We start from the raw sequence: 26,071 nt of genomic DNA on the forward strand, positions 1-26,071 counted from the left end.
GAATATTTTCTTTGGGAGCCTAGATGGATCCATCCTATGCACGTGTCCTATCCAGCGGAGGCGGTGGTGGATGATGGTGGCCTCCACGCTGGTCAGCGAGGCACGTTCTAAGACTTCAATGTTGGTGGTGTGGCTCTCCCAGGGGATTTTCAAGATCTGCCTCAGTTTCATTTGTTGGAAGCGTTCTAGGTTTTTAATATCGTTTCTATATAGCGTCCATGTTTCACATGCATACAGGAGCGTGGAGAGGACTACTGCCCTGAACACCATTATTTTGGTGGTCATTGTCAGTGCGTGGTTGTTAAATACGCGGCAGTTGAGTCGGCCAAAGGCGGAGTGGGCTGCCCTGATCCTGTTCTCCACGTCCTTTTTGCTTGTGGGAGCTGATGTTAGGATGCTCCCTAGGTAGGAGAACTGGTCCACCTGTTCTAACGGTTGGTCATTCACTGTGGTATTGAAGTTTGGGAGCATCAGTCCTGGTGGATGTTGGACGAGGGTCTTGGTTTTATCTGTGTTGACTTGCATCCCAAAACGTTCGTAGGTAGAGTTGTATGCATCAGCTAACGACTGCAGGTCCTCTGCCGTCTGACCTGGGGTGGCATTGTCGTCAGCATACTGCAGTTCTCGCACTGCACACAAGGTGGTCTTGGTTCTGGCGCGGAGTCTGGCGAGGTTGAAAGCGCCTCCATCCATGCGGAAACGTAGGTCGACTGAGGGTGTGTCTGGGGGAATCTCGTTGAGCATTGCTGCGGTCTATAGCGAGAAACACGTTGGGGCCAGAACACAGCCCTGCTTCAGGCCGCCGTTGATGGGGAATGGGTCTGAAAGAGAGTTCTGGTGGCAGACTCTCCCAACCATTCCGTCATGGAGGGCACGCACCAGCTTGACAAAATCGGGTGGGCAGCCATATCTTTTGAGGACAGCCCACATGGCAGGTCGAGGTACTTTGTCGAAGGCCTTTTTCAAATCCCAGAAGATGAACATTATGGGCTGTTGTTGTTCGAGGCTCTTCTCTTGCAGTTGTCACGCACAGAAGATCATGTCTATGGTCCCGCGGGCAGGTCGAAAGCCGCACTGGGACTCTGGCAGGACGTCTTCTGCGAGAATAAGGAGGCAGTCAAGGAGAATCCGAGCGAAAATCTTACTTGCGATGCTTAGTAGTGATATTCCCCGGTAGTTGTTACAGTTCTCCCTGTCTCCCTTCTTGAAGATGGTAACGATGTTTGCATCGCGGAAGTCACTGGGGACGGTCTTGGTCTCCCATATTTTCAGTATAAGGAGCATCAAATGGTTCCTCAAACCGGGGCCACCGTGAGTGAGCAGCTCCAACGGGATGTTGTCTGGCCCTGGGGCTTTGCCGGGCTTCATGCGCTGCAGGGCCTTGTTGAAGTCATGGATGGAGGGTGGTAGTGCCATCCAGTGATGGACGGGATGCTGCGGGGTCATTTGCAGGAGATCGTCTGGGGTGTCTGCTTGGTCATTGAGGAGGTTCTCAAAGTGAGACCTCCACCTGGCCAGGATGCCCTCGCTGTCGATGATGGTCGTGGCCCCATCCGCGTCCTTCAGGCTGCCCACTGATGACCGTGTGGGACCGAATATTTCCTTTGTTGCTGCATAGAAGCTGCGTAGGTCACGTTGGTCAGCGAAACTCTGTATTTCTGCAGCTTTTCTTTGCCACCAGGTGTTCTGGGCTTCACGGATCCCTCTTTGGCAACCAGCTTCAGCCACCTTGTGAGCACATTTGTTAGCTGCTGTTGGTTGGTTTTCCATAGTCAGGCGTGCTTGTCGTTTGGTTTCAATGAGAAGAGAGATGGTAGCATCATTCTCATCAAACCAATCCTGCCGTTTCTTGGTGGTGTAGCCTAGTGTTTCCTCCGCGGCACGGGCCATGGCGTTTCTGAGGGTGGTCCAGTGGTGCTCAACAGTGGCCTGACCCACGGGGTCTGCGAGGTGTTGTTCGCAGGCCTCCTTGTAGTTCTGTGCCACCTGTGGGTTGCGGAGCTTACTACAATCAAAGCGTTGGTATGGTACGCTGTCAGGTGCCCTTCTGGGTGGTCGTAGGGTCGTCACGGAGAGTCGGGAGATGAGGAGTCTGTGGTCCGTCAAGCAGTCGTCCGCTCCGGGCATGGATCGGGTGATGCGGTCGTCTCCTCGGTCTCTGGCTCTGGTCAGGACGTAGTCCAGGGTGTGCCAGTGTTTAGACCGTGGGTGTCTCCATGTGGTCTTTTGTCGTTTTGGTAACTGGAAGATGGTGTTGGTTACCACAAGTTGGTGTTCTGCACACAGACCCAGTAGGAGTTGGCCATTGGCGTTGTAATTTCCAATGCCATGGCGGCCGATGATTCCCTCCCACAGGCGATGGTCTTTGCCTATAACAAAAGGAAAGGGTTATTTGCATACCTTGTTCATGCTTCACAATTAATTTCTGTGGAAATCTTCTTGCTGTCTTTCTTCATCATCTTGAGGGCCATTGTCACAATGTTTCAATGCAGCAAAAATGTCTTTGTGATGAACAGTAGCAAACACGACCTCATAAAGAACAGTTTTGGAGATGCTTCTACGAGGGCTGCATGGAGAGTAGAAGAGTTTGGTCCTGAGCCAGGGATGGTTGCGAGCTAATGCGAAACAAAATGGGGTAAAAATCACATGAACATGGCATGAAAACTGCGTGGGTGGGGTATGGGCACCAGATGACTGATTTTTGTGTATTGTGTGCCAGTATTATTGGTGCTTACCCACATAATTTGCCCATATGGTGCAATGCTCATAACCCAATTCAAATTTGTATTCTCGTATCTCAATTTGCTCATATTCAGAGTTACAGACTGTAATCATAAACCCGAGACCTTACGTACTACTGTATATTGAAGGGGAAGAAAACAGGAATTTTTTTATTTTAACGATTACCATCGCCATTCTAAGCTTTTGGAGATAAAAGTTATGTGAGTACAAAAATAACAAATTTTATTAAAATTTCAATTTTGATAAGTAGTAGGTTGGCCACGGCACCAGCCACCTGTTGAGATACTACCGATAGAGAGTTGTTGGGTTCTTTGACTGGCCAGACAGTACTACATTGAAACCTTCTCTTTGGTTAGGGCTCATTTTCCCTTTGCCTACACATACATAGAATAGTCTGGCCTATTCTTTACATATTCTCCTGTGTCCTCATACACCAACAACAATGAGATTACCAAGCAAGTCTTATTTCCTCAACAGGTTAACTTTTGTACCGTAATTGTTCAGTGGCTACTTTCCTCTTGGTTAGGGTAGAAGAGACTCTTTAGCTATGGTAAAGAGCTCTTCTTGGAGAAGGACACTCCAAAATCAAACCATTGTTCTCTTGTCTTCTGTAGTGCCATAGCCTCTGTACCATGGTCTTCCACTGCCTTGGGATAGAGTTGCGTTGCTTGATGTTACACTCAAGCACACTATTCTATCTTATTTCTCTTTCTTATGTTTTTTTTTAAGTTTATTTAGTTTATATATGCAAGGTTTATTTTAATGTTGTTACTGTTCTTAAAATAATTTATTTTAATTGTTAGTTACTTTTCTGTAGTTTATTTGTTTCCCTATTTCCTTTCCTCACTGGGCTATTTTCCCTGTTGGAGCCCTTGGGCTTATAGCATCCTGCTTTTCCAACTAGGATTGTAGCTTAGAAAGCAGTAATGATAATATGAAAGTTGCGATTTTAAGTTTGTCAAGTCGGTAGCCTGATGGTTTAAGTATAGTAACTTCCAGATAAGTATTTAGATAATAAATTCCATTATTAAAATTCCTTTTTGTATGTTAATGTGGGTAGTCTAGTCACCGATAATCATGCCCTAAGAAAATTTAAGTTCTGTAAAAACAGTATTAAATACTAATTTGAATAATACAAACCCTTTAGGAAGTGAATCTAAACTTTACTGTGTGAATTGAGCACTCGCTTATCAGATATTTATGTACTACAATCATAGACTATGCTAGGTGGGCTAAGCATTGTAAATCATAGCTTAGGGAAGTTTATTTATCAATACTTGTTTATTATATGTTGGGAGATGAAACAATCATTTATTTGTTCAACAGTTTACAGTATATGCTTATTTCTTTTATGCTTTGAACAAATTTCAGTACATTACTGTAGAGTAATTTTACCATAAGTAAAAGAGGGTAGGCTTATACCGAGGGAAGGTATTAATATGTAGTGTTAACTTTATTAGTTGTTCAATAGTATGCACCTGGGGCTCTAAACTTGATACCCATAAACAGTTGGGCACTACTTTGTAAACTATTTTAATTCGATGAAAAAATTACATAAAATTATTTCAAATATTTAACTACAGTGAACCCTCGCTACTTCGCGGTTCGACCATCGCGGATTCACCACTTCGCGGATTTTTTTCATAACGCATGTATATACTGTACACATATCGCGGATTTTCCGGAACTTTCGAAAATACCGCGATATATGAAGACCCCAAATACGTATTTCGTTAATTTCATTAATACTGTAATTAGTAATATCTGCTCTTACTGATGGTTCATTGCATTACATATGACATATAATTCAGTACAGAAAGAAATAAAACATGAAAAGAGAATGTGATCATACGATAATTCAGTATACAGTACTGTATGTAGTAAAATTAAATCGAACATGAAATGCAAATCAGATGCAGTCATACCGTATTTGAATGGTGTAAGGCTGCTGATGGCTACTACTACAAATGTAATGGATGTGCATCATTTCCATGAATCTTTTGTATGTATACGTACGTAGTACTGCATCCAATAATATTCTTTGTTGCAAAAATCACATCTCGAATAAGCGTACATATCCTACAACAAAACAAGCGTAAAATAGCGTACGTAAAGCTGTATACGTAGTACCTTGTATTAGAATTGGTAACTACTACGTAGCATGTAAGACGGATTGTGATTGGTTCAAGTGCTGATAGATGACGAATCAGAACCCAAGTTTTGAAATCTAGCCTGTGATTGGTGTTTTGACTGCTTCTCCAACCTGCAGCATCTTTTCGCGGCCACTTCGTTCGCCGCTCTCTCGCTGGGTAGATGCTGCTACGTTATTGTGAACTTTAATCTGTGCTGTGCGTGACTGTTTTAAGTTGAACTTTTTGTTGAACTTTCTGTTTAACCCCTACTGTACAATAGCTCCCAAGCGTTCTGCTTCTGCTAAGGCTGGTAGTGAGCCTAAACTCCACCGAAAGATGATGACGATTGCTGAGAAGGTGACGCTTCTCGATATGTTAAAAGAAGGCAGAAGTTACGCGGCCGCAGCCCGCCATTTTGGAGTGAACGAATCCACCGTTTGCTACATCAAGAAGGACGAGTCGAACATTAGAAAGACGGCTACCATCACCTTTAGCAGATCAGCGAAGCGAGTCGTTACCACGCATAATAAAACGATCGTACGCATGGAAGGTTCTTTAGCAGTCTGGATTGCCGACTGCCGGAAGAAGAACATAGCCTTGGATACGAACACCATCCGAACCAAGGCTTTGGGCTTGTATGAGAATTTTGCGGCAAAGGAACCTCAAGACAACGATGGGGACCATGCTGAAGATGATGATGATATAGATGAACCTCAACCAGGGACATCCACTGATTCCCAGCCTCAGAAACGTTTTTCCGCCAGCAAAGGATGGTTCGCGGTTTCAGAAACGCTTCGGCCTGAAAAGCGTTTCCCTGCATGGCGAGGCTGCTTCCGCTGACACTGCCGCTGCTGAAACTTACGCGAACGAGACATTCAAGAACATTATCGCTGAAGGTGGATACAAACTGGAACAAGTGTTTAATATGGATGAGACCGGCTTGTTTTGGAAGAGAATGCCGTCGCGAACTTTCCTGTTCAAAGAAGAAGCCAAAGCCTCTGGCTTTTAAGCATTCAAAGATCGTGTTACCCTCGTGATGTGTGGCAATGCTGCTGGATTTTTGCTAAAGCCGGGGCTTATTTAAAAGTCGAAAAATCCTCGCGCTTTGAAAAATAAAAATAAGAATCTCCTTCCCGTGTACTGGATGCATAATCAAAAAGCATGGATTACGAAGATGCTGACCTCCAACTGGTTCCACCAGTGTTTTATCCCGCAAGTCAGCAAATATCTCGTAGAGAAGGGCTTGCCATTTAAGATCCTTCTCCTTATAGATAACGCTGGTGGACACGCAACTGATCTGTCGCATGAGGGCATTCAGGTTGAGTTCCTGCCACCCAACACCACGTCATTAATTCAACCGATGGACCAGGGGGTTATCAGGGCGTTCAAGGCCCTCTACACGAAGAATACCTTGGCGGACCTTGTTGCGTGTGTGGATGCTGCCCAAGAAGATGAAGATGAAAATTTCAATTTGAAGGCGTACTGGCGGAAGTACATAATAGCCACGTGCCTGCAGAACATCCAGAAGGCACTGCAAGAAATGAAACCTGCTGCTGTCAATGCGAGCTGGAAGAAGTTGTGGCCCCAGATTGTTTACGACGACGAGGGATTTACACCGTCTGAGATTCAACACTCTGCAATACGCAAATCTGTGCAGTTGGCTGCGATAATTGGAGGTGACGGGTTTGGCAACATGACGACTGAAGACGTCAACGAGTTGTTGGACTGCCATTCCCAGCCGCTAACTGACGCAGACCTAGAAGACCTGACGAAATCGGCCTGTGAAGAAGACAGTGAAACGCAGGAAGAGACCCAAGAAAATGTCGAAGAAACGGGCTTAACATTAGAACGGCTTGCCAAGGTCTGCAACCATGTGAAGGAGGTGAAAGAAATGTCGCAAGAGTGGGACGAGTATATGGTTCGGTCTATGCAATTCTGCAACAAGATCGATGACATCATAACTCCCTACAGGATGCTCTTCGAGCGAAAAAAGAAGCAGCGGCAGCAACTTCCGATCACAATGTTCTTCCAGCCTTGCAAAAAGGAGCCAGTTCCTCCTGCTACTACGCCTTCGGAAGAAATTGAAGAAGTTGAAGAGGTGTCCCAGGAAAAGACACCTCCGTCTGAAGAGACGTAAAATACTATCATTGGCTGCACAGTAGAAGACATCATCAGCTTCATCATCATCATTTCTACTGTGCAGTAAATTCATCGCCATCATCATTCAAGTTTTTCTTCAACTTCTTTCGTGGTGAGTACAGTAACAATCTTTATTTTTTTATACATGTTTTATTTTAATATTCTAACATTTTAATATTTGTGCCTGTTTTAGTTTAGTATGCATTAAGTTAAAGGGAAGGTTTTAAAAGTCTGAATATACATGTTATAACCTATCATATTTTTTTGTTTAAAATTTACATTTACGTACGTAAAACAATCTCTCTCTCTCTCTCTCTCTCTCTCTCTCTCTCTCTCTCTCTCTCTCTCTCTCTCTCTCTCTCTCTCGTAAATTGTTTTCCTGCTTTGCTACGTATGTACTGTATGATTTTATATAGATACGGTAAATAATATTTGTAATAACATATTTTTTTTAAAGGCTTTTACTGTAATATCATTATTTATCACTTCCATCATGCGCGTTAAATGCCTTCGTTTGTTTATTACGATCGAAGATGGAGCGTACTTTATGACGCCGCCGAAAGAAAAACATTTCATTTGGAAGTCCTAAGAAAAATTAAGTAAAACATTGGTAATAACAAAATCAACATACTGTACTAAATAATCAATATAATCAATGCAAAAACTAACCTATACACAGATGTGTAAATGCGTTTGTTTCTTCATTATGATCAGAGATAAACGTAAACAAAACATTGGTTGCCATTTATTATCGTGCTTTTTGGCGTCATTAGGAAACACATGACATAAAATCGCCTTTAATATTTGTGCCTGTTTTAGTTTAGGGTACTGTAGTACATGCATTAAGTGTTCTGTACATTAAAGGGTAGTTTGTTAACAGTACTACGTACAAGGGAAGGTTTTAAAAGTCTGAATATACATGTTGAATAAATACGTAAATATGGTGTCACTACTTCGCGGATTTTCACCTATCGCGGTCGGGTCTGGAACCTATCTACCGCGATAAACGATGGCTCACTGTATTTTATTTAAAAAACTATCTTTCCGTTAAAAAATAAAATTTGCCTGATAACTGAGACTAATCTGCTAATAAGTTGATTCTTATCATAAAGAAAAATTTCTAATATATGCTAATTTTAACATTTATTTCAATAAGTATGTTTTTATTGTGGATTTATTATATTGCAATGTCATATTTGATATTGCATTGTAGAAATTTTGAATAAAGTTAATCACCCTTATGGTTGCTTTACATCAAGATTTACTCTTCTGTTTTTTAAGGTAAGATTTACTATAAAAATTCCTTGCTTTTTTTGCTTTGCTCAAGTATATGATGTGAAAATCTCCATTGTAACTGTGAGTTCCATCATCAATATTGAGAAGCTTTTGCTTTATAGCTTTTGGAAAACGCAGGCAATTTTTTCAGTGAAAGCGAGGCATATCCAGTCTTAAGTTTTGCAGAGAACTTTAGGTAATTAAGAAAACTAAAGGAAATAAAGTAGTTGTTGAGCATATGCCCTATGCACAGGACAGTGTGTTTGGAGTACTGTAATACAGCACAGTATATAGTATTTATACATACACAGTAGGTTGGTACAGTAATCACTTTTCTGCTGAGCAATTTCTTATGCTATTGCTTTTATCTTCCCATTCCTTCAGTAGCCTTTTCTTAAACCATCTTTCTCATTCTATTCTTTCCTATAGCAGCATTCTTCTAGTATTAATGCACTGGTTTCTTTCAAAGCGTCCCATTTCTACCATTTTACCATGGTACTGTATCTAGATCTGGTAGAACTTAAAGCTGATGTTTTTATTTCATTATTTTTTCATTTAAAGTACAGTGTAATTTCTTCCATTCTTTGAGCTGAGCATGGGGTGCGCACATGTGTGATCTAACTGCGGCATGTTGTATTGCAGAGATGCAGCAAGTGACGCCCACCATGTTACGACGCCTCCATCCAGCAAGAGGGTGAGGGTAGAGTGTGAGGTGGGTGGTATTGTTGGGGTTTGCAATCCTACGGCTACTGCTACTTCTACTTGTACTAACCTGGATGTTACACCACCCGCTGTTTCCCATAGCCTTCCTTCTACTATTGTCACATCTGCCACTCCTTGTGTGAGTATAGAATGTGGTTATGTGCATGGTTCCTAAGTAAATACTGTACAGTACTGTAGCTGGTCTTATTCTGCCACAAGTATTTGTACGTAATTCTCTTCTCAGGTAACTGCATGAATAGCTTTGCTCTGCTTTCCAAAAAAATATCCCAGTCTGCATCATATAACCATTATTCAAATTAAATTTTTTCATATTAATTGGATAAAAAATTCAGCATTTTTCAATTTAAAGATTTAAACATGTTTTGTATAGTGTTTTTTAAGTTTCATGTTGAATCATACTAAGAATTGGGGAAGGATGTTATTTTAGATTAAACTGTTTCTAAAGGAATATTTTCACATTCAATAGCTATAGCAGTGTAGTAATGCATCTAGTTTATACAGTTTCTTTGTTTATGTTTAAGTATGTTGAATGAGGTCTTAGATTCATCAAATTTAAGTCAAAAAAAATTTAAAAGGCTCTTGGAAAATAGGAAATACAAATTTTGATAATCTTTAATAGGTATATATTATCTTTTCTTTTGTCTTGTAAATAATTTTGATGTCTGTTTGAAGAAAAATTAATTTGAATTTACAAAATTTATGATACCGTGTCTTAAACTATCTTAACCTTTCCGTTCTCAGTATTTTCTTTAGATTCTGGACATCTCAACATTTTCAATGAAAATTATTTTAAAATGTCCATGCTAGATTGATTGAATGTAACTGGTTAGTTTTTTTAATTTACAGAAATTTAACATAATTATTGTTTAAAGATACAATTATAGTTGAAAGAAAATAAGCACCTTTAATCACCATTTTGAAAAAAAACTACAGATAATTAGAAACTACATAAAATTTGGTTTGAGTTCTCAATTTTTGTTCATCAATACAAATTCGTCCATGAAGGTTTTGTCGCCAGAAGAAAGTTTAATTTAAAGATTACTTTAGGCTACAAAGCAGGATGCATGAAATACTATACTGTACACGATATTTAGTTTAAATATGAAACTTGTAAGGTTTTTATTTTTATCTGATGTCCCTTTTCCAGGAGAAGCAGAACATTAAAATTGCTAAGCCCGCTACCATTCGAGAGGTCGAGGACACATGGGATGTACTCCCCCAATCGCCATCTAGAACAACCCCTAAATCGATATTCAAGGAGTCATTTTCATCAAAGATCCGAACGCTGTCCAAATCCCCGGGCTTTAACTTTCACTCAGTCCACGGTGGTGTGAACCGTCGAAGCTTTGATAGAGTTGATCCATTAGGGCAACCAAAAGAGGGTAAAGGGTATCCCCGAACCTACTCTGATCACTCGGTCAAATTAATGCCACTGGAGAAGACTAGGGCTGTGAAGCGTAGGAGCTGTGATGTTCCTCTTGGTGGTGGTGTTAAAAGAGCAGGTAATTTTGAGGAACCAAAACGTGTTGTAAGGCGTAGCAGTTTCGATTGGCGATCTACTGGAAATGAACCAGATGGTGCTGATATGTCTACGTTAGGGCCCCGGGGTATACCTGATGGGGCAGAGTGCAATTTACGGGATGGCATCATGCCCACACCAACAGTAAGCAATCCGTTGGAAGAGCTAGAACAACATTATGATGATATTAAATCAGTTGTAAAGACAATGGAAGCTGAAGTAGACCAAAGTAATGTACAGCAGATGAAAGAAACCTACTTCCCAAATAATTCTGTCACTTCAGAAAATATGAGTTATTCAGAAATGATTCAAAATGCTTACGAACGTATGAAAGTGGAGAGCAAAGATCTGGGGAGCAGTCCATCCCAGAATCTTTCAAAACGATTAGACAAGGAGTTGAAGATCCGTAATCGTCGTAGTAGTGAACACAGGGTTATGAGATCCCCGAGCGAACGTAAAATTGGTACTATAAGACGTCGATCGAGAGAACTGGTGCAGAATGCTGCTAAAAGTATGATTAATGTTGAAGACACTCCTAAAGTACAAGCACATCAGACACCAAAAATGAAGGAACACCTTATTCAAACTCCCGTAAATGGCTCTCTACGAAGGGGAAAACCAAATTCTGTTAAATCTGGTCTTCCTTTCATAGTGCGCTCATTTTCACCTCTACAAAAAGAGGAAGCTTCAGCGAATTGTTCAAATCGCACCGTAGTTGTTAATAAAAGAGTTGATGAAAGTGATCCATCCCGCAGCTTGGTTTCTCACGGTACAAGTCCGTACCATCAACTGAGCAGTCACGAGAGTAGCGAAAACAGCTTAGAATTGAAAGGAAGTCTAAGCATGAATTTATCAAACAGGAGTCTGGATGAAAATTTCATGGATAGTATCGTAGAACTTTTGCCTGGACCCTTGACTCGTAGGAGGTCTAGTCTTCTTTCTTCATTAGTGTCCTCTTTCCCGATTTTAAGTCTGCCATCCTCTGAAAGCCTTAGCAATCTTGACACAACTGGTATTGATAGGAGTGCATTTTCCTCAAAGGACCACATGGACACAAATGAAACAGAAAGTCAGCAATCTCCTACAGAGAACCTGGACAATCAATCTCCAGTAAAAATTCTACCACGAGTGATTTTTTCCGGTAAAGGAGATTCGGAGGAAGAGGAACAGTGGATATCAGCGGCTGAATTCAGTTATGGAGAGAAAGAGGAACAACAAGAAGCCTTTACAATCGAGGGAAACCATGGAAGACCTTCACTGGCTGCTTTGATGAAGCAGAAAAAAGTTACTGCTAATGTGCAACTTTTCAATAACTTACACACTGTTTCACCTATTCATCAGCGTAATTTGCGAATTCAGGCTACCACACCCCAGCAAAGCATTCCACCTCGCAGTTCAAATTCTGAAAGGCGCAATGTTAGGTTGAGCTATTCAAAAAGCATGAACCATCGAAGCACTTTGACCCCAAGGGAGTTGATAAAAGCAAGACAGAGGTCCTTCCAGTTTGACAGGTCTCCCATTAATTTAGCCAAAATTGCAGTAGTTTCACCCTTGAAGGAAAGCACTTGGATTAATGTTCAACAAGAGCATGCCCACGAAGTACCAAAGGCTTTCAAGGGTGAAGCCACAATTCCGCCTGCACCAGCTTATACCGATAGAATTTTTAAACCGCCTGTTGCACCAGTGACCCCCGTTCGACCTTTCAATCAACTCAAGATCTTCGGGAAGAACGCCGAGTCCCCTCCAAAACTTCCTCCTCGATGCGGTGGTGTAAAACCTTCACCCATTAGAGTACAATACAGGTAAATATCGTAACTGAGTGCAGTATTTTACATTTTAAATCTCTCTCAGTCACATAATCATTCCATTTCTGAAGTTTGTTGGCATACATAATGGTTACTTATTGATACTTTTTCATGCTCATTTATATCATTGATCATTAGAGTTCAAGTTTTCTTCCATGGACTGTTCTGTCATTATTCAACTCTTACATATTATAGGTCTAGTTTTCATTTTTTTAAATAAAAGACATTACATCTGTTGATATTCTGTATTCATATGCATTATTTTATGCTAAGGTATTTTTGTTTCATGCAGTTAGATCAGAAATTACTGTACTGCAGTACAGGTTTGAAAGATACTGCAAAGTACGCGTTACTATAGTTCAGTTTGACGGATTTTAAGTTAAACTATTTTTCTTTCCTTTTTTTTTGTTACTAAAATATTACTTATATTTAGTGCCATATCAAAAATTCTCCTGTTTTGGGTTTTTGTAATTTTGATATTTTTTATTAGGTATACCTTTTAATTATTTAATGTGAATAAAGCTTCAAGTAAATATTTGTTGATATCATTGGTACATCATATTTAAAAGGTATTGTACTCATTACAGTTTGTTTTATTTGTAGAGTTGAAAAGTCTTCCACTCGTTGAGCACATACCATATATACTCGTGTAATGTTCGACCCCCCTATTTTGCCTTCAAAATCATGAATTCATCATAAACCTCATGTAATGTTCGAGTCTTGATTTTGGCAGTAGGCTAAAGGTTATGCCTCAATGGTCTTTTATTTCCAGCATACCATAATTACCAACAAAGTAGGGGTTATGCCTAAGTGCGACAAACAATTGTATAAAACAAATCGGAACAACAACTAAATACTAACATCTGTTTACAATAACAATTGAGTTTTCAGCGTACATTTTCTAGCGAACACTTTAGTTGCGAACAGCCGATTATCAGCACCGGCTAATAGCCATAAAAACCAAGCAAGCGCTACAAGTAGCAAACAAAATTAGTTAATCGTTTTGCGTAGCAAATTACCATTACCGGTAATTGTTGGTAATTACGGTAATTATAATTACCCGTTATGCTGATCCTTTTTTTTCATCACAGTATATATGAATAAGAATTTACTCATAACCCGTCAAGATGTCAACCAAGAAATATGAAAAATTTGTTGCAAAATTCAAGCTTCAAGTTATTACAGCCGCTGAAAGGACAAATAACGTTCAAGCCGCAAAAATGTTTGGAGTTACCGAAACTACCGTTCGAACTTTGAGGAAAAAAATGTGGATTCAATAAAAAAAAAATGTTGGGGTTTATTATTAATATCAATTACCGTATATTTGCGCGTATAAGACGACCCTATATTCCAAAATTTAACCATTAAAAATGGGGGGTCGTCTTATACTACCGTTATAAATATCACACCTTGAATTCTGTCTGGTTTATCAGTAGGTTAGTCTAGGTTGAGGTGCGATAACCACCGACACACATGAAATGATTTACATTGATATATAAATGTATAATGAAAGTAATGAAACTACTTTTACCCTATATATTATTGACATATCTACAAAAATGGCTTAAATGATAAATTTGAGGAATAATTCCAACTTTTAACCATACGAGCACAGCTGAGAAAATGTAAACATCGAGTATTGGTTGCATTGTTAGCAACTTTTTCTCTTGCTAACCTTTCAGTAATTTTATTGCTACTGTTAATTACAATAATAATAACATATAGGATATCATATTTACTTATTTAAAAATTATTATTTTTTCATTAACCATATCACGTTATAACATACGCAAGTAATGTTCGCGTAGGCCTAGCTTATGTTTACCTACCGGTGGGGCAGAATTTTTTACTTTTTCAAATATATATCTCGTGTAATGTTCGACCCTTACTTTTTTAACTGAAAAATAGGCCTTCAAATATCGAACATTACACGAGAATATACGGTATATGATAATTTCTGCAGTATATTAATTTGCTAAAGTAAATAATAGAACGAATCACCTTAGTTGATTTTTTATAAAAGTGAATACAGTAATGGGTTGTCCAATCATTGTTGTAACCACTTTGGAAATGCAAGTCATTGAATGTGGTCACTCGTTTTGGGAAACCACCACCTGTCAGGCTTAACGGAAGAAAATGTCATACAGTATTCAGTAGGTGAATATCAAATTTTAAATATTTAACTTAGCCGGTGAATATATAATAGCTGCAACTCTGTTGCTCGACAGACACATACATAAAAAACTCGCGAGCGATCGCTATGCAGGTTGCGGGTGTGCCCACCAGCGCCAACTGTCGGCCAGATACCACTCGGATGTAAACAAAACCTTCAATTTCTTCTCTGTCGACGTGTCGACGAGACGTGCTTTTGCTCGCTGTGGAACCTGGAGTTTTTCCCATCATATTTGGTGAAGTACTTTAGTTTGGTTTGAGCTTTCGCAGTACAGGTGTTTTTCTTCAAATAAATCCTTGAACTCTTTTTTGAATCGGATTGGTTGTTGATGACTTGGATCGTTTTTTGGAGTTCCCTTGACTAATTCAAAATGGCTGACCCTTCTCAAGTTACCAAGTTTCGAAAGTGTAATGCTAGGGACTGTAATAGGCGTCTTCCAGGGGCTTCTCTCGACCCTCACACTGTTTGTTCCAATTGTCGGGGTAAAACCTGTCAATTGGGAGATCGGTGTGAGGAATGCGTGGGCCTTTCGGAATTCGATTGGCTCGAATACGATAAATATACACGCAGACTAGAGAGAGATAGGGTAAGGAGAAGTTCTTCTAGGTCGGTAGATTTTTCCTCTCCACATGCCCCTGAACCTAATCCTTCCCCTGTAGTGGTTGTTCCTAACCCCCCTCCTAGCACTCAGGAACCGTCTATGCAAGACATGATGCGTGCTATTCATGCCTTGGGGGAGAGAGTTGAGGCTTTAGCAAGTGACCGAAATCAACTCATGGCGGACGTAAAGGAACTCAAGTGCCAAAGTGCCACGGCGGAAAGTGTCAAAGTGACTAGTGTTACGCAAAGTATTGTGAACAGTGTTGCGACCGAGGGTTCGTCTGTTCGTGCCTGTCGTCCACCTAGTCCGGGACCTCTTGCAAGCTCCCAAGCCCAGGGGAGAAGCAATGTCGTACGACTTATGGGTTCGAGAGGCCTTGATCAGCGAACAGACGTTCCCTCTTTGGTATCAGGCGCATCTCGTCAAGATCGCCCCTACCATAAGACGAGAGAGCCCATTTTTACCTCGTCGTCCGAAGGTGTTTCACGTAAGAAACCTTGGACCAAGGTCTCTAGACCTTTAAAACGTAAGTCGGTCCCTTCAGGACAAGTCCAACGTCCCGGTTGTAGCCACTGGGACAGTTCGGACCCGTTGCCGTCATCTGATGACTGCTCGCCGCCTAAGAGAGGCAAAGTTGTGCCGTCTCATTCGCTAACCCCGTCTGTTACCGCACCTGCTTCCGTAGACCCTAAATGGGTGTTACTGCAAGACATGCAGTCCAAGCTTGCGTCCTTGATGGAGGACTTCAACGCTGAGAAGGTTTCCGTTGAACCTACTGGCCATCAGCCATCCAAGCGTTCTGTTATGCGTCCTGTTGACGTGGATGTATCTTTCTCGCGTCAACCAGTTGGGGTTGTACCTCCACCGATGCGACCCAGTGTGGATTTCCAGCCGCACGTTGACGTTAGGCAACGCACTGATGCGATTGGTGACGTTCAGGACGTTCACCAACCATCAGAGTTGACTTATTTTGACGCGGTGCGTCAACCTCCGCAACCCGGTATGGTGTTGACTGCACAACCCAGACGGTCTAAACAGTCTTGGGTGGACGCTGTGCGTCCTCGCGCACCTGTTGTTGTTGACAGTTCCCAGACTGTTCAGCAGTTTCAGGACGCTGCGTCCTGCTCCGTCACGTATGCACCAGTGCGACCGGACTCTGCTAGTCAAACGTTGCCTACACCTTTGCAGTTTTCTCATCAGTTATCGGATGAGGAACGGTCAGATGAGGACGTTGCTGAACCACAGCCTGAGGATCAGCCTTCAGAATTAGATGAGCCTAAAGCAGTTCAACCATCTTTGGACTTTAGAAAAGTCATGGTTGTTTTTAAAGAGTTGTTCCCTGATCACTTTATTTCTGTGGCTCCTCGTTCGCCGCCGTCCGAGTTTGTTTTAGGCGTTCCTGCTACCATGCCTGCCTTTACGAAACTCGTTCTCTCTCGCTCATCCAAGAGAGCTTTACGGCTGTTAGGCGATTGGTTAGAGACCAAGAGGAGTTTAGGGAAGACGGCATTTGCCTTCCCCCCATCTAAACTCTCGTCTAGATCGAGCGTCTGGTATGCCACGGGAGAAGTTCTCGGCTTGGGAGTTCCTGCCTCTGCCCAGGGCGACTTCTCAAGTCTTGTAGACTCTCCCCGCCGCCTTGCCATGAGACGCTCGAAGATTAGTTGGTCTCCCTCGGACCTGGACCACCTTCTTAAAGGCATATTTAGGGCGTTTGAAGTCTTTAACTTCCTGGACTGGTGTTTGGGAGCCCTGAGTAGGAAATTCTCATCTGCCGATAGGGATGTTTCCTTACTCATTATGTCCTGCATGGACAAGGCCGTCCGCGATGGGTCCAACGAGCTTGCCGCTTCATTCACGTCCGGAGTCCTTAAGAAACGAGAGTCTCTGTGCTCTTTTCTGTCAGCAGGAGTGACGCCATGCCAAAGATCTGAGCTACTCTTTGCGCCCTTGTCTAAGTGCTTGTTTCCTGAAGTCTTGGTTAAGGAAATTGCCTTGTCTTTAGTGCAGAAGGACACCCATGATTTAGTTGCGTCCTCGGCTCGCAAAGCTCCCCCTTTGCCTGCCTTGTCTGCTAGACCTAGGATAGACACTCCAGCGTCCAGGTTTATCCCGCCCTTTCGTGGCAGAGCCTCCAGCAGGGGAGGTGCTCGTGCCGAAGGGAAGAGAGGAAAGAGGAAAGGATCCAAGTCCTCTCGGGGCAGGGTCTGACTGCCCGCAACTTCAGACAGCAGTAGGTGCCAGACTCAAGAACTTCTGGCAAGCCTGGGAGAAGAGAGGCGCAGATCAACAATCTGTGAGGTTGCTCAGAGAGGGGTACAAAATCCCTTTTGTACGCAGACCTCCTCTAGCGACGTCCCCCATTGATCTCTCTCCCAGGTACCGAGAGGAAGCAAAGAGACAAGCCCTGAAACTGGAAGTGTCTCTTTTGCTAGAGAAGGGAGCGGTGGTCAAAGTCTCGGACCTTCAATCACCGGGGTTTTACAACCGTCTCTTCCTAGTATCAAAGAAGACAGGAGGTTGGAGACCGGTGCTAGACGTCAGTGCTCTGAATGTCTTTGTCACAAAGACGAAGTTTACCATGGAGACCACAAAGTCAGTCCTAGCAGCGGTCAGAAAGGGAGACTGGATGGTCTCTCTAGACCTAAGGGACGCTTACTTCCACATCCCCATTCACTCAGACTCCCAACCTTTTCTGAGATTCGTCTTCGACGATGTAGTATACCAGTTTTGGGCCCTGTGCTTTGGCCTAAGCACAGCTCCTCTCGTGTTTACGAGGCTTATGAGGAATGTGGCAAAATTCCTCCATTTATCGGACATCCGAGCCTCCCTTTATTTGGACGACTGGCTTCTCAGAGCCTCTTCCAGTCATCGCTGTCTGAAGGATCTCAATTGGACTCTAGATCTGACCAAGGAATTGGGACTCCTAGTCAACTTGGAAAAGTCACAGCTGGTCCCATCCCAAACTATTCTGTATTTAGGGATGGAGATTCACAGTCAAGTTTTTCGGGCTTTTCCGTCGGTCCCCAGAATAGATCAAGCCCTTCTTGTCATCCAGAAGATGTTGAGGAAGGAACGCTGCTCAGTCAGGCTTTGGATGAGTCTGGTAGAAACGCTGTCATCCCTGGAGCAATTTGTCTCGCTAGGAAGGCTACACCTCCGACCTCTACAATTCCATCTGGCTTTTCACTGGAAAAAGGACAAGACGCTAGAGGCGGTCTCGATCCCGATTTCCGAAAAGATAAAGACTTGTCTGACTTGGTGGAAAGACAATATCAGTCTACGAGAGGGTCTTCCCCTAGCAGTTCAGAAACCCAACCACGTTCTCTTCTCGGACGCATCGGACTTGGGCTGGGGCGCGACGCTGGACGGTCGGGAATGCTCAGGTCTGTGGAACTCGAGTCAGAGGAGCATGCATATCAACAGCAAGGAGCTTTTGGCAGTTCATCTGGCCTTGATAAGCTTCGAGAATCTCCTTCGAGGCAAGGTGGTGGAGGTCAACTCGGACAACACCACGGCCTTGGCGTACATTTCCAAACAGGGAGGTACCCACTCATTGACTCTGTACGAGATCGCAAGGGACCTGCTCATCTGGTCAAAAGATCGAGGCATCTCCCTAGTAACGAGGTTCATCCAGGGCGACTTGAACGTCCTAGCAGATTGTCTCAGTCGGAAAGGACAAGTAATTCCAACCGAATGGACCCTCCACAAGGATGTGTGCAAGAGACTTTGGGCGACTTGGGGTCAACCCACCATAGATCTCTTTGCAACCTCGCTGACCAAGAGGCTTCCAATCTATTGCTCTCCAGTCCCAGACCCAGCAGCAATACATATAGATGCCTTCCTCCTAGATTGGTCACACCTAGATCTTTACGCATTCCCACCATTCAAGATTGTCAACAAGGTACTGCAGAAATTCGCCTCTCACGAAGGGACAAGGTTGACGTTAGTTGCTCCCCTCTGGCCCGCGAGAGAATGGTTCACCGAGGTACTTCGATGGCTGGTAGACGTTCCCAGAAGTCTTCCTCTAAGAGTAGACCTTTTACGTCAGCCACACGTAAAGAAGGTACACCAAAGCCTCCACGCTCTTCGTCTGACTGCTTTCAGACTATCGAAAGACTCTCGAGAGCTAGAGGCTTTTCGAAGGAGGCAGCCAGTGCGATTGCTAGAGCGAGGAGAGCGTCTACCATTAGAGTTTACCAATCGAAGTGGGAAGTCTTCCGAGACTGGTGCAAGTCAGTTTCCGTATCCTCGTCCAGTACCTCTGTAGCCCAAATAGCTGATTTTCTCTTATACCTGAGAAAAGTTTGCTCCCTTTCAGCTCCTACGATCAAGGGCTACAGAAGCATGTTGGCCTCGGTCTTCCGGCATAGAGGCTTAGATCTTTCCAACAATAAAGATCTGCAAGACCTCCTTAAGTCTTTTGAGACCTCTAAGGAACGTCGTTTGGCTACACCTGGGTGGAATTTAGACGTGGTCCTAAGATTCCTCATGTCAGACAGGTTTGAGCCTTTACATTCAGCCTCCCTGAAAGATCTCACTCTTAAGACTCTTTTCCTGGTATGCTTGGCCTCGGCTAAAAGAGTCAGTGAGCTTCATGCCTTCAGCAAGAACATCGGGTTTTCGTCAGAAAAAGCTACTTGTTCTCTGCAGCTTGGTTTCCTAGCCAAGAATGAGCTACCTTCTCGTCCTTGGCCTAAATCTTTCGATATTCCTAGCTTATCGGAGATCGTAGGCAATGAACTAGAAAGAGTTTTATGCCCTGTTAGAGCTCTTAAGTTCTACTTAACTCGTACTAAACCTTTACGAGGCCAATCTGAAGCGTTATGGTGTTCGGTTAAGAAACCATCCTTGCCTATGTCAAAGAATGCTTTGTCATATTTTATCAGATTGTTAATACGAGAAGCTCATTCACACTTGAGTGAGGAAGACCGATCTTTGCTTAAGGTTAAGACGCACGAGGTTAGAGCTGTAGCAACTTCCGTGGCCTTTAAGCAAAATAGATCTCTGCAAAGTATCATGGACGCAACCTATTGGAGAAGCAAGTCAGTGTTCGCGTCAGGGGTTTGATGAGGTCCTGTTGTATGGGTTGCAGCCCTTGATACTTCAGCTCCTGGGAGTCTGTCAGCATCCTAAGAGGATCGCTGGGCTCCTTAAGGAAGACAGACTTACAAGGCAGAGTAATCGTCTAAGTCGACTTCCTTACCAGGTACCTATTTATTTTGGTTTTGTTATATTGATAACTGTCAAAATGAAAAAACTCTTAGCTTATACGATGTAAACATATTTAACTCTGGTCTCTACCCACCTCCTTGGGTGTGAATCAGCTATTATATATTCACCGGCTAAGTTAAATATTTAAAAATGATATTTTAATTATAAAATAAATTTTTGAATATACTTACCCGGTGAATATATAAATTAAACGACCCTTCCTTCCTCCCCAATAGAGACGCAGTGGGATGAGAAGAAATTGAAGGTTTTGTTTACATCCGAGAGTGGTATCTGGCCGACAGTTGGCGCTGGTGGGCACACCCGCAACCTGCATAGCGATCGCTCGCGAGTTTTTTATGTATGTGTCTGTCGAGCAACAGAGTTGCAGCTATTATATATTCACCGGGTAAGTATATTCAAAAATTTATTTTATAATTAAAATATCATATTTCTCAGAAACAAAAGAATAAAATCTTAAAAATAGGAAAAGTCAGACAACCATCATAAACTTTATTACGAAAAAGAGCAACTGTACAAAATTGTAGGTACAGGAATATCTGATGTTGAAAGTCTTTAGGACTAACAAAACGTAAAAAGAATTTATGAAACTTCCAATATTGTCTGAACTTAAAATACTGTACCTTCGTTTCTACACGAATACAAGCCTTCGTTTTTTCGTAAGAGTAAGATTCTGATGAAAACTAGAAACAGCCAATGGAGAATTATTGAGGATCTGGGAGCCACTTCCCAGTATCCACCGGTGCCATGAATCTGACAGGGCTCAGAGCCTACATTCCAATTCTGGTCATCGGGCTGCACATACGTGATATAAACGCTCTCCAACCTGTAGACATGTTCAGGGCTGTATGGTTGACACTGGCACCTTTATGAGTAAGGTTGATCCTCACCCTTTGTGTCCAGTGTGTAGAGGGTAATGCTGCACTTTGAACTCCCCTTGTGATGTGTACAGGGAGTGGTCGTCCTCCTCCAAGTATGTAAGATTTCGGAGTAGGAAGAAGAAGAGCTTTAAGCGTGATCTCCCATGGGTTCGTCCTCGAGGTCGGGAAAGTCGGCGAGATTCGACTTCCAAAACTCGTTGTCCCTGCCCTTCTTCAGTGAAATCTTTGAAGGGCAAACCAAAGAAGACCGATGACTTATTGATTCAAGGGCAAGCTCTCAAGGTGGTAGATCTCATTGCTTCCTGTAGAGAAAATGGGAAACCTCCCCTTGCCCAGGAACCCATCTTCAGTTCTGGAAATCCCGGCCGAAGCTCTCCGAGTTTCAGATGAGAAGTGGCCTGGTGCGTCATTGCCTTCTTCACCACCCATGTGCGAGCATCGATTCGTATGACAGAGACTTTGTCATTGAGTTCTCTGCCTGCTCCTCGGGAGTGATGTAAGCAGTTTTTCAGTCATTCAGTGGAAGTTTGCCACCACAGAGACAACGAACCTCAGGCGTGAGATGTCGTAAACATAATCCCTTGATGGCTACCCTTCATTATTTAGTTCCCACATATGCAAAACCAGACCAAAATTTAAATCTTAGTTCCTTCTTACAAATCCTCCCTGTTGAAGTGATACTTGCTAGTGTGCCTTGTACAGTACCTTTGTAGGGGGAATAGTTCTGGCAGTAGTAAAAAGGTTTTACTTGTGTGCAATGGCTCTATTAGCCATATCCTCAAGCTAGTCAAATCCTTATACAGCACAATGTACTATATATAGTGTTAAAGTTTCTTTGTAATGTTCTATTGGTTTTCAGCTTTGCATTCTGCTTATTTATTTAGCTTTTCAGTTTGCTCTCTCAGCCTACCTTTCTGGCCCATTGTATTTGATCCTACTCAAATTTTCAACTCCTTGAAGACCAGCTCCTTTTGTGACAAACTGCACAGAGGTGCTTATTATAGAATTAACTCTGGTATTATTTAATTCTTCTTAATCTTAATTATAGGATGAAAATTAAGAATTAGAACAGTTTAAGGTCCTTTTTATGAATCAGAATTCTTGAGGACAATATTGGTAGTCGTGTGTATGCAATTTAAAATTATTTGTTTTTATGCAAATACAAAATTTCTTCCTTTAGTAGGGTAAATTCTGGCAATAGCCAATGAAAAATTACAGAGATTCGGAAACCATTACCCAGTTTATACAGGTGGTGGGTCTGGCAGCACTCTGAGCCTTCTTTATGATTCTCGCTGTCTAGCTCCAAAGACGTGTACTTGAAGCGCTCACTGGCCAAAAGTTTTTCACATATCTCATTTCATATGAGTGTTGATCTGCGACTAATTCCTTGCATGGGAACAAGTCTCGGGGATGAAAGCGCTCTTCTCACAGTATCCTTGTTTTGGTGAGCAACATGTAAGTCAACATGCGAGCAGGCATATTTGCCCTAACCTGAGAGTGAACTTTTTATGATTTTTAATAGTATTTAATCGACTTAAATATTTTAAGATGAAATTACTGTATTTTTTTTGTAAGTATAGGTTACAACAAAATAACTTTTCATTCAAAGTAAGTATAGGTTACAAAATAACTTTTCATCCAAAGGGTAAAGTCAGTAGTGTACCCAACCTCAGGGGCTGGACTTTGTGATAATTTTAAAAATTAAACTACAATTATCTCAGATGATGTACAGTGATACCTCTGGATACGAAAGTTTCTGCTTACGAAAAATTCAGGATACGAAAAGCGATTCGAAGATTTTTATGCCCCACTATACGAATAAAATTTCAGGATACGAAAACCTTACGAGATCCCAACTCTTCGCCGAGAGTAATTTTAAAAAGCGCGCGCCGCCAGACTTTGAACTTGGGTAGACTCACTTACAGCCTCCCGCTCACCCATTGGTTATCTCCCTACTCAGATGCTAGCTGACGCCATAAGATCCTGCTTTCCTATTGGTCGGCAACTATCCCAGCTTGCTTACGCACGGGCGTTCATCTCTCTCTCTCTCTCTCTTTTCGTTCCGACCGCGGTATCGTTAACAGACATTGTGTGCTTTCGCTTGTTTGACATAGTGTTAAATACAGTACATTCGTACGCCACGTGTTATCGTTATTAAACATTCGTTACCGTGCACTGTACTGTATTAGTGTTTACTATACATAGTACTGTATATAACGTACGTAGTGAATTATATTACGTATTACTGTAGCCATGGGTCCCAAGAATGTTGCCGAAGGAAAGAAGAAGACGATGCTCTCGATGGAGACGAAACTTGAAATCGTAAAAAAGTACGAGTCTGGCATGCGTTTAAGTGCGATCGCCAAGGAGTATGGCCGGAATCCATCTACGATAGGCACCATCCTGAAGCAGAAGGCGGCCATCAAAGCAGCGGCACCTTCTAAGGGCGTCGCTATGTTCTCCAACAAGAGAACCCACGTGCATGACGAGATGGAGAGGCTGCTTCTTGTGTGGATCAAAGACAAAGAGATCTCAAGAGACACCATCACTGAGACTACAATTTGCCAGAAGGCCTCCCCCATTTTCGGTGATATTGTGCATTCTCAGGCCAAAGAAGGGGCAGGAGAAGGAACATCCCAGCAGGAACCCCCAGAGTTCAAGGCTTCTCGGGAGTGGTTCGAGAAATTCAAGAAAAGGACTGGCATTCATTCAGTGGTACGGCATGGGGAGGCAGCCAGCTCGGACACAAAGGCCGCCGAAACTTTTGTTAAAACGTTTGATGAGTTGACTCTGCAGAAAGGCTACAGTTCGCAGCAAGTTTTCAATTGCGACGAAACTAGGCTTTTCTGGAAGAAAATGCCTCGTCGGACGTTCATCACGGCGGAGAAGAGGCTACCCGGACATAAGCCTATGAAGGACCCTTGGTTTTGTGCAAACACCAGTGGGGACTGCAAGATAAAGCCCCTGCTGGTGTACCATTCAGAAAATCCCCCAGCCTTCAAAGCCCACAAAGTCATCAAGGAGAACCTTCCCGTGATGTGGAGGGCGAATGCTAAAGCCTGGGTAACGAGGCAACTTTTCATTGATTGGGTGAATGTCTGCTTCGGTCCGACTGTCCGAAAATATTTGGAAGAAAAGCGCCTCCCTATGAAATGTCTGCTGGTGTTGGACAATGCTCCAGCTCACCCTCCTGGCCTCGAGGAATATCTTCTGGCCGAGTATTCCTTCATAAAGGTCTTATATCTACTGCCTAACACCACCCCTCTCCTCCAGCCCATGGACCAGCAAGTTATTTCAAATTTTAAAAAATTGTACACGAAGCATCTCTTCCAGAGATGTTTCCAAGTCACAGAGAGTACAAACCTCACTCTGCGTGAATTCTGGAAAGATCACTTTAATATCGTGATATGCCTCAAACTCATTGATCTCGCTTGGCAGGAAGTTTCGAGGCGTACCCTGAACTCATCTTGGAGGAAGCTGTAGCCTGATTCTGTCTCTGCACGAGACTTCGAGGGCTTTGGGAAGCCTGGAGGCGAAGCCGAGATCGTTGACGATCCTGAACCCATTCAGCAGTCTGAGGTGGCTGACATCGTACATCTTGATACGTCCATGGGGCTGGAAGTTAGCGCCGAGGATATAGATGAACTTATCGAGGAGCACCACGAGGAGTTGACGACAGACGACCTGAAGGAGTTGGAGACGATGCAAATGAGTGTTGTTCAAGAGCAGTTCTCTAGCGGTGATGAGGAGGATGTTACACCTTTGAAAACGGCAGACATTAAGGAAATTCTCCCATGTTTCCATAAAATGGCAGACTACGTCGAAAAGGAACATCCAGAAAAAGTTTATACCAACCGTGCGCTTCAACACTGCAATGACGTTTGCCTAACGCATTTTAGAAATGTGTTGAAAAGTAGGCAGAAACAAGCATCAATGGATAGTTTCTTATTAAAAAGTCCAGCGGTATTAGTAGGCCAAGACGAAGGTGAAAGTGAAGAAAAGAAACAGAAAAGAGGAAGTGATGAAGAATTAGAAGGTGAAAGTAAAGAAAAGAAACAGAAAAGAGAAAGTGATGAAGAAGTAGAAAAAATTTAGAAAATATGAAAAATGTAGTTATAAAAAAGCAAAAAAAAAACTCAAAATTAAGTTTTATGTTACCGTTAAGTGTTAAAGTAATTTTTTCTTTCATTTTATAGTTTTCCATACGTAATGTTAAGTGTTAATTATTTCTGCCAGTTTTTTATTTCGTAAAGTTTAAGTGTTAATGTGCTAAGTGTGTAAATTACTGTACGTAGTCTGTCACTTGTTACGTTTTCTGCTTTATGCCATCCTCCTCTGCCGCGACTTCGCTATCGGACATCGTCTCAATTAAAAGGTAAGTTTCAACTTTTTTGTTACACTAATTAACTGTAACCTTTTTTTCAGGGTATCAATCCTCAATTTAGGTGTACGTACAGGTAACAGTACACCATCGCTGATCCAAATGCTTTACATACAGTACCGTAACTTTTATACAGTAGTAAAGAAAACGGACCGTTTTCTTAGGGCTTGGAGGGGATAACTACATTATTGAATAATCTCATGGTGGTTTCTGGAATGGATTAGGCTGTTTTTAAGAGTTGGGTTAATTATTGAACAATAGAAATGGCTGCATTGCATGTTTATTACTACAGTTTAGCGTGTTTATGAAAGAAAAGGTGTCTTTTCGTAAGGCTTGGAACGGATTAGGCTATTTACATGTAAAACGCGATTCAGGATACGAAACCGTATCCTGAACGGATTACTTTCGTATCCTGAGGCACCACTGTACCAAGAATAACACAAGTTTCAGTTTCAATGAAAAAGCAAA

At 42.4% G+C, this 26,071-nt stretch overlaps 1 protein-coding gene across 1 annotated transcript in view; it reads left to right on the top strand.

Moving 5' to 3' along the window:
- The window catches only part of LOC137648594 (uncharacterized), a 70,991-nt gene extending 58,121 nt beyond the window's left edge, over positions 1-12,870 (top strand). The window contains exons 8-9 of the mRNA XM_068381503.1: positions 8,931-9,129; positions 10,159-12,870. Of these exons, the coding sequence (XP_068237604.1) occupies positions 8,931-9,129; positions 10,159-12,336 (2,377 nt within the window). The 3' untranslated portion in view covers positions 12,337-12,870. The remainder of the gene's footprint in view (positions 1-8,930; positions 9,130-10,158) is intronic.
- The last annotated feature ends 13,201 nt before the right edge of the window (positions 12,871-26,071 follow it).

This window comes from Palaemon carinicauda, chromosome 10 (genome assembly GCF_036898095.1).
Source record: "Palaemon carinicauda isolate YSFRI2023 chromosome 10, ASM3689809v2, whole genome shotgun sequence".
In the NCBI taxonomy this organism is placed as follows: domain Eukaryota; kingdom Metazoa; phylum Arthropoda; class Malacostraca; order Decapoda; family Palaemonidae; genus Palaemon; species Palaemon carinicauda.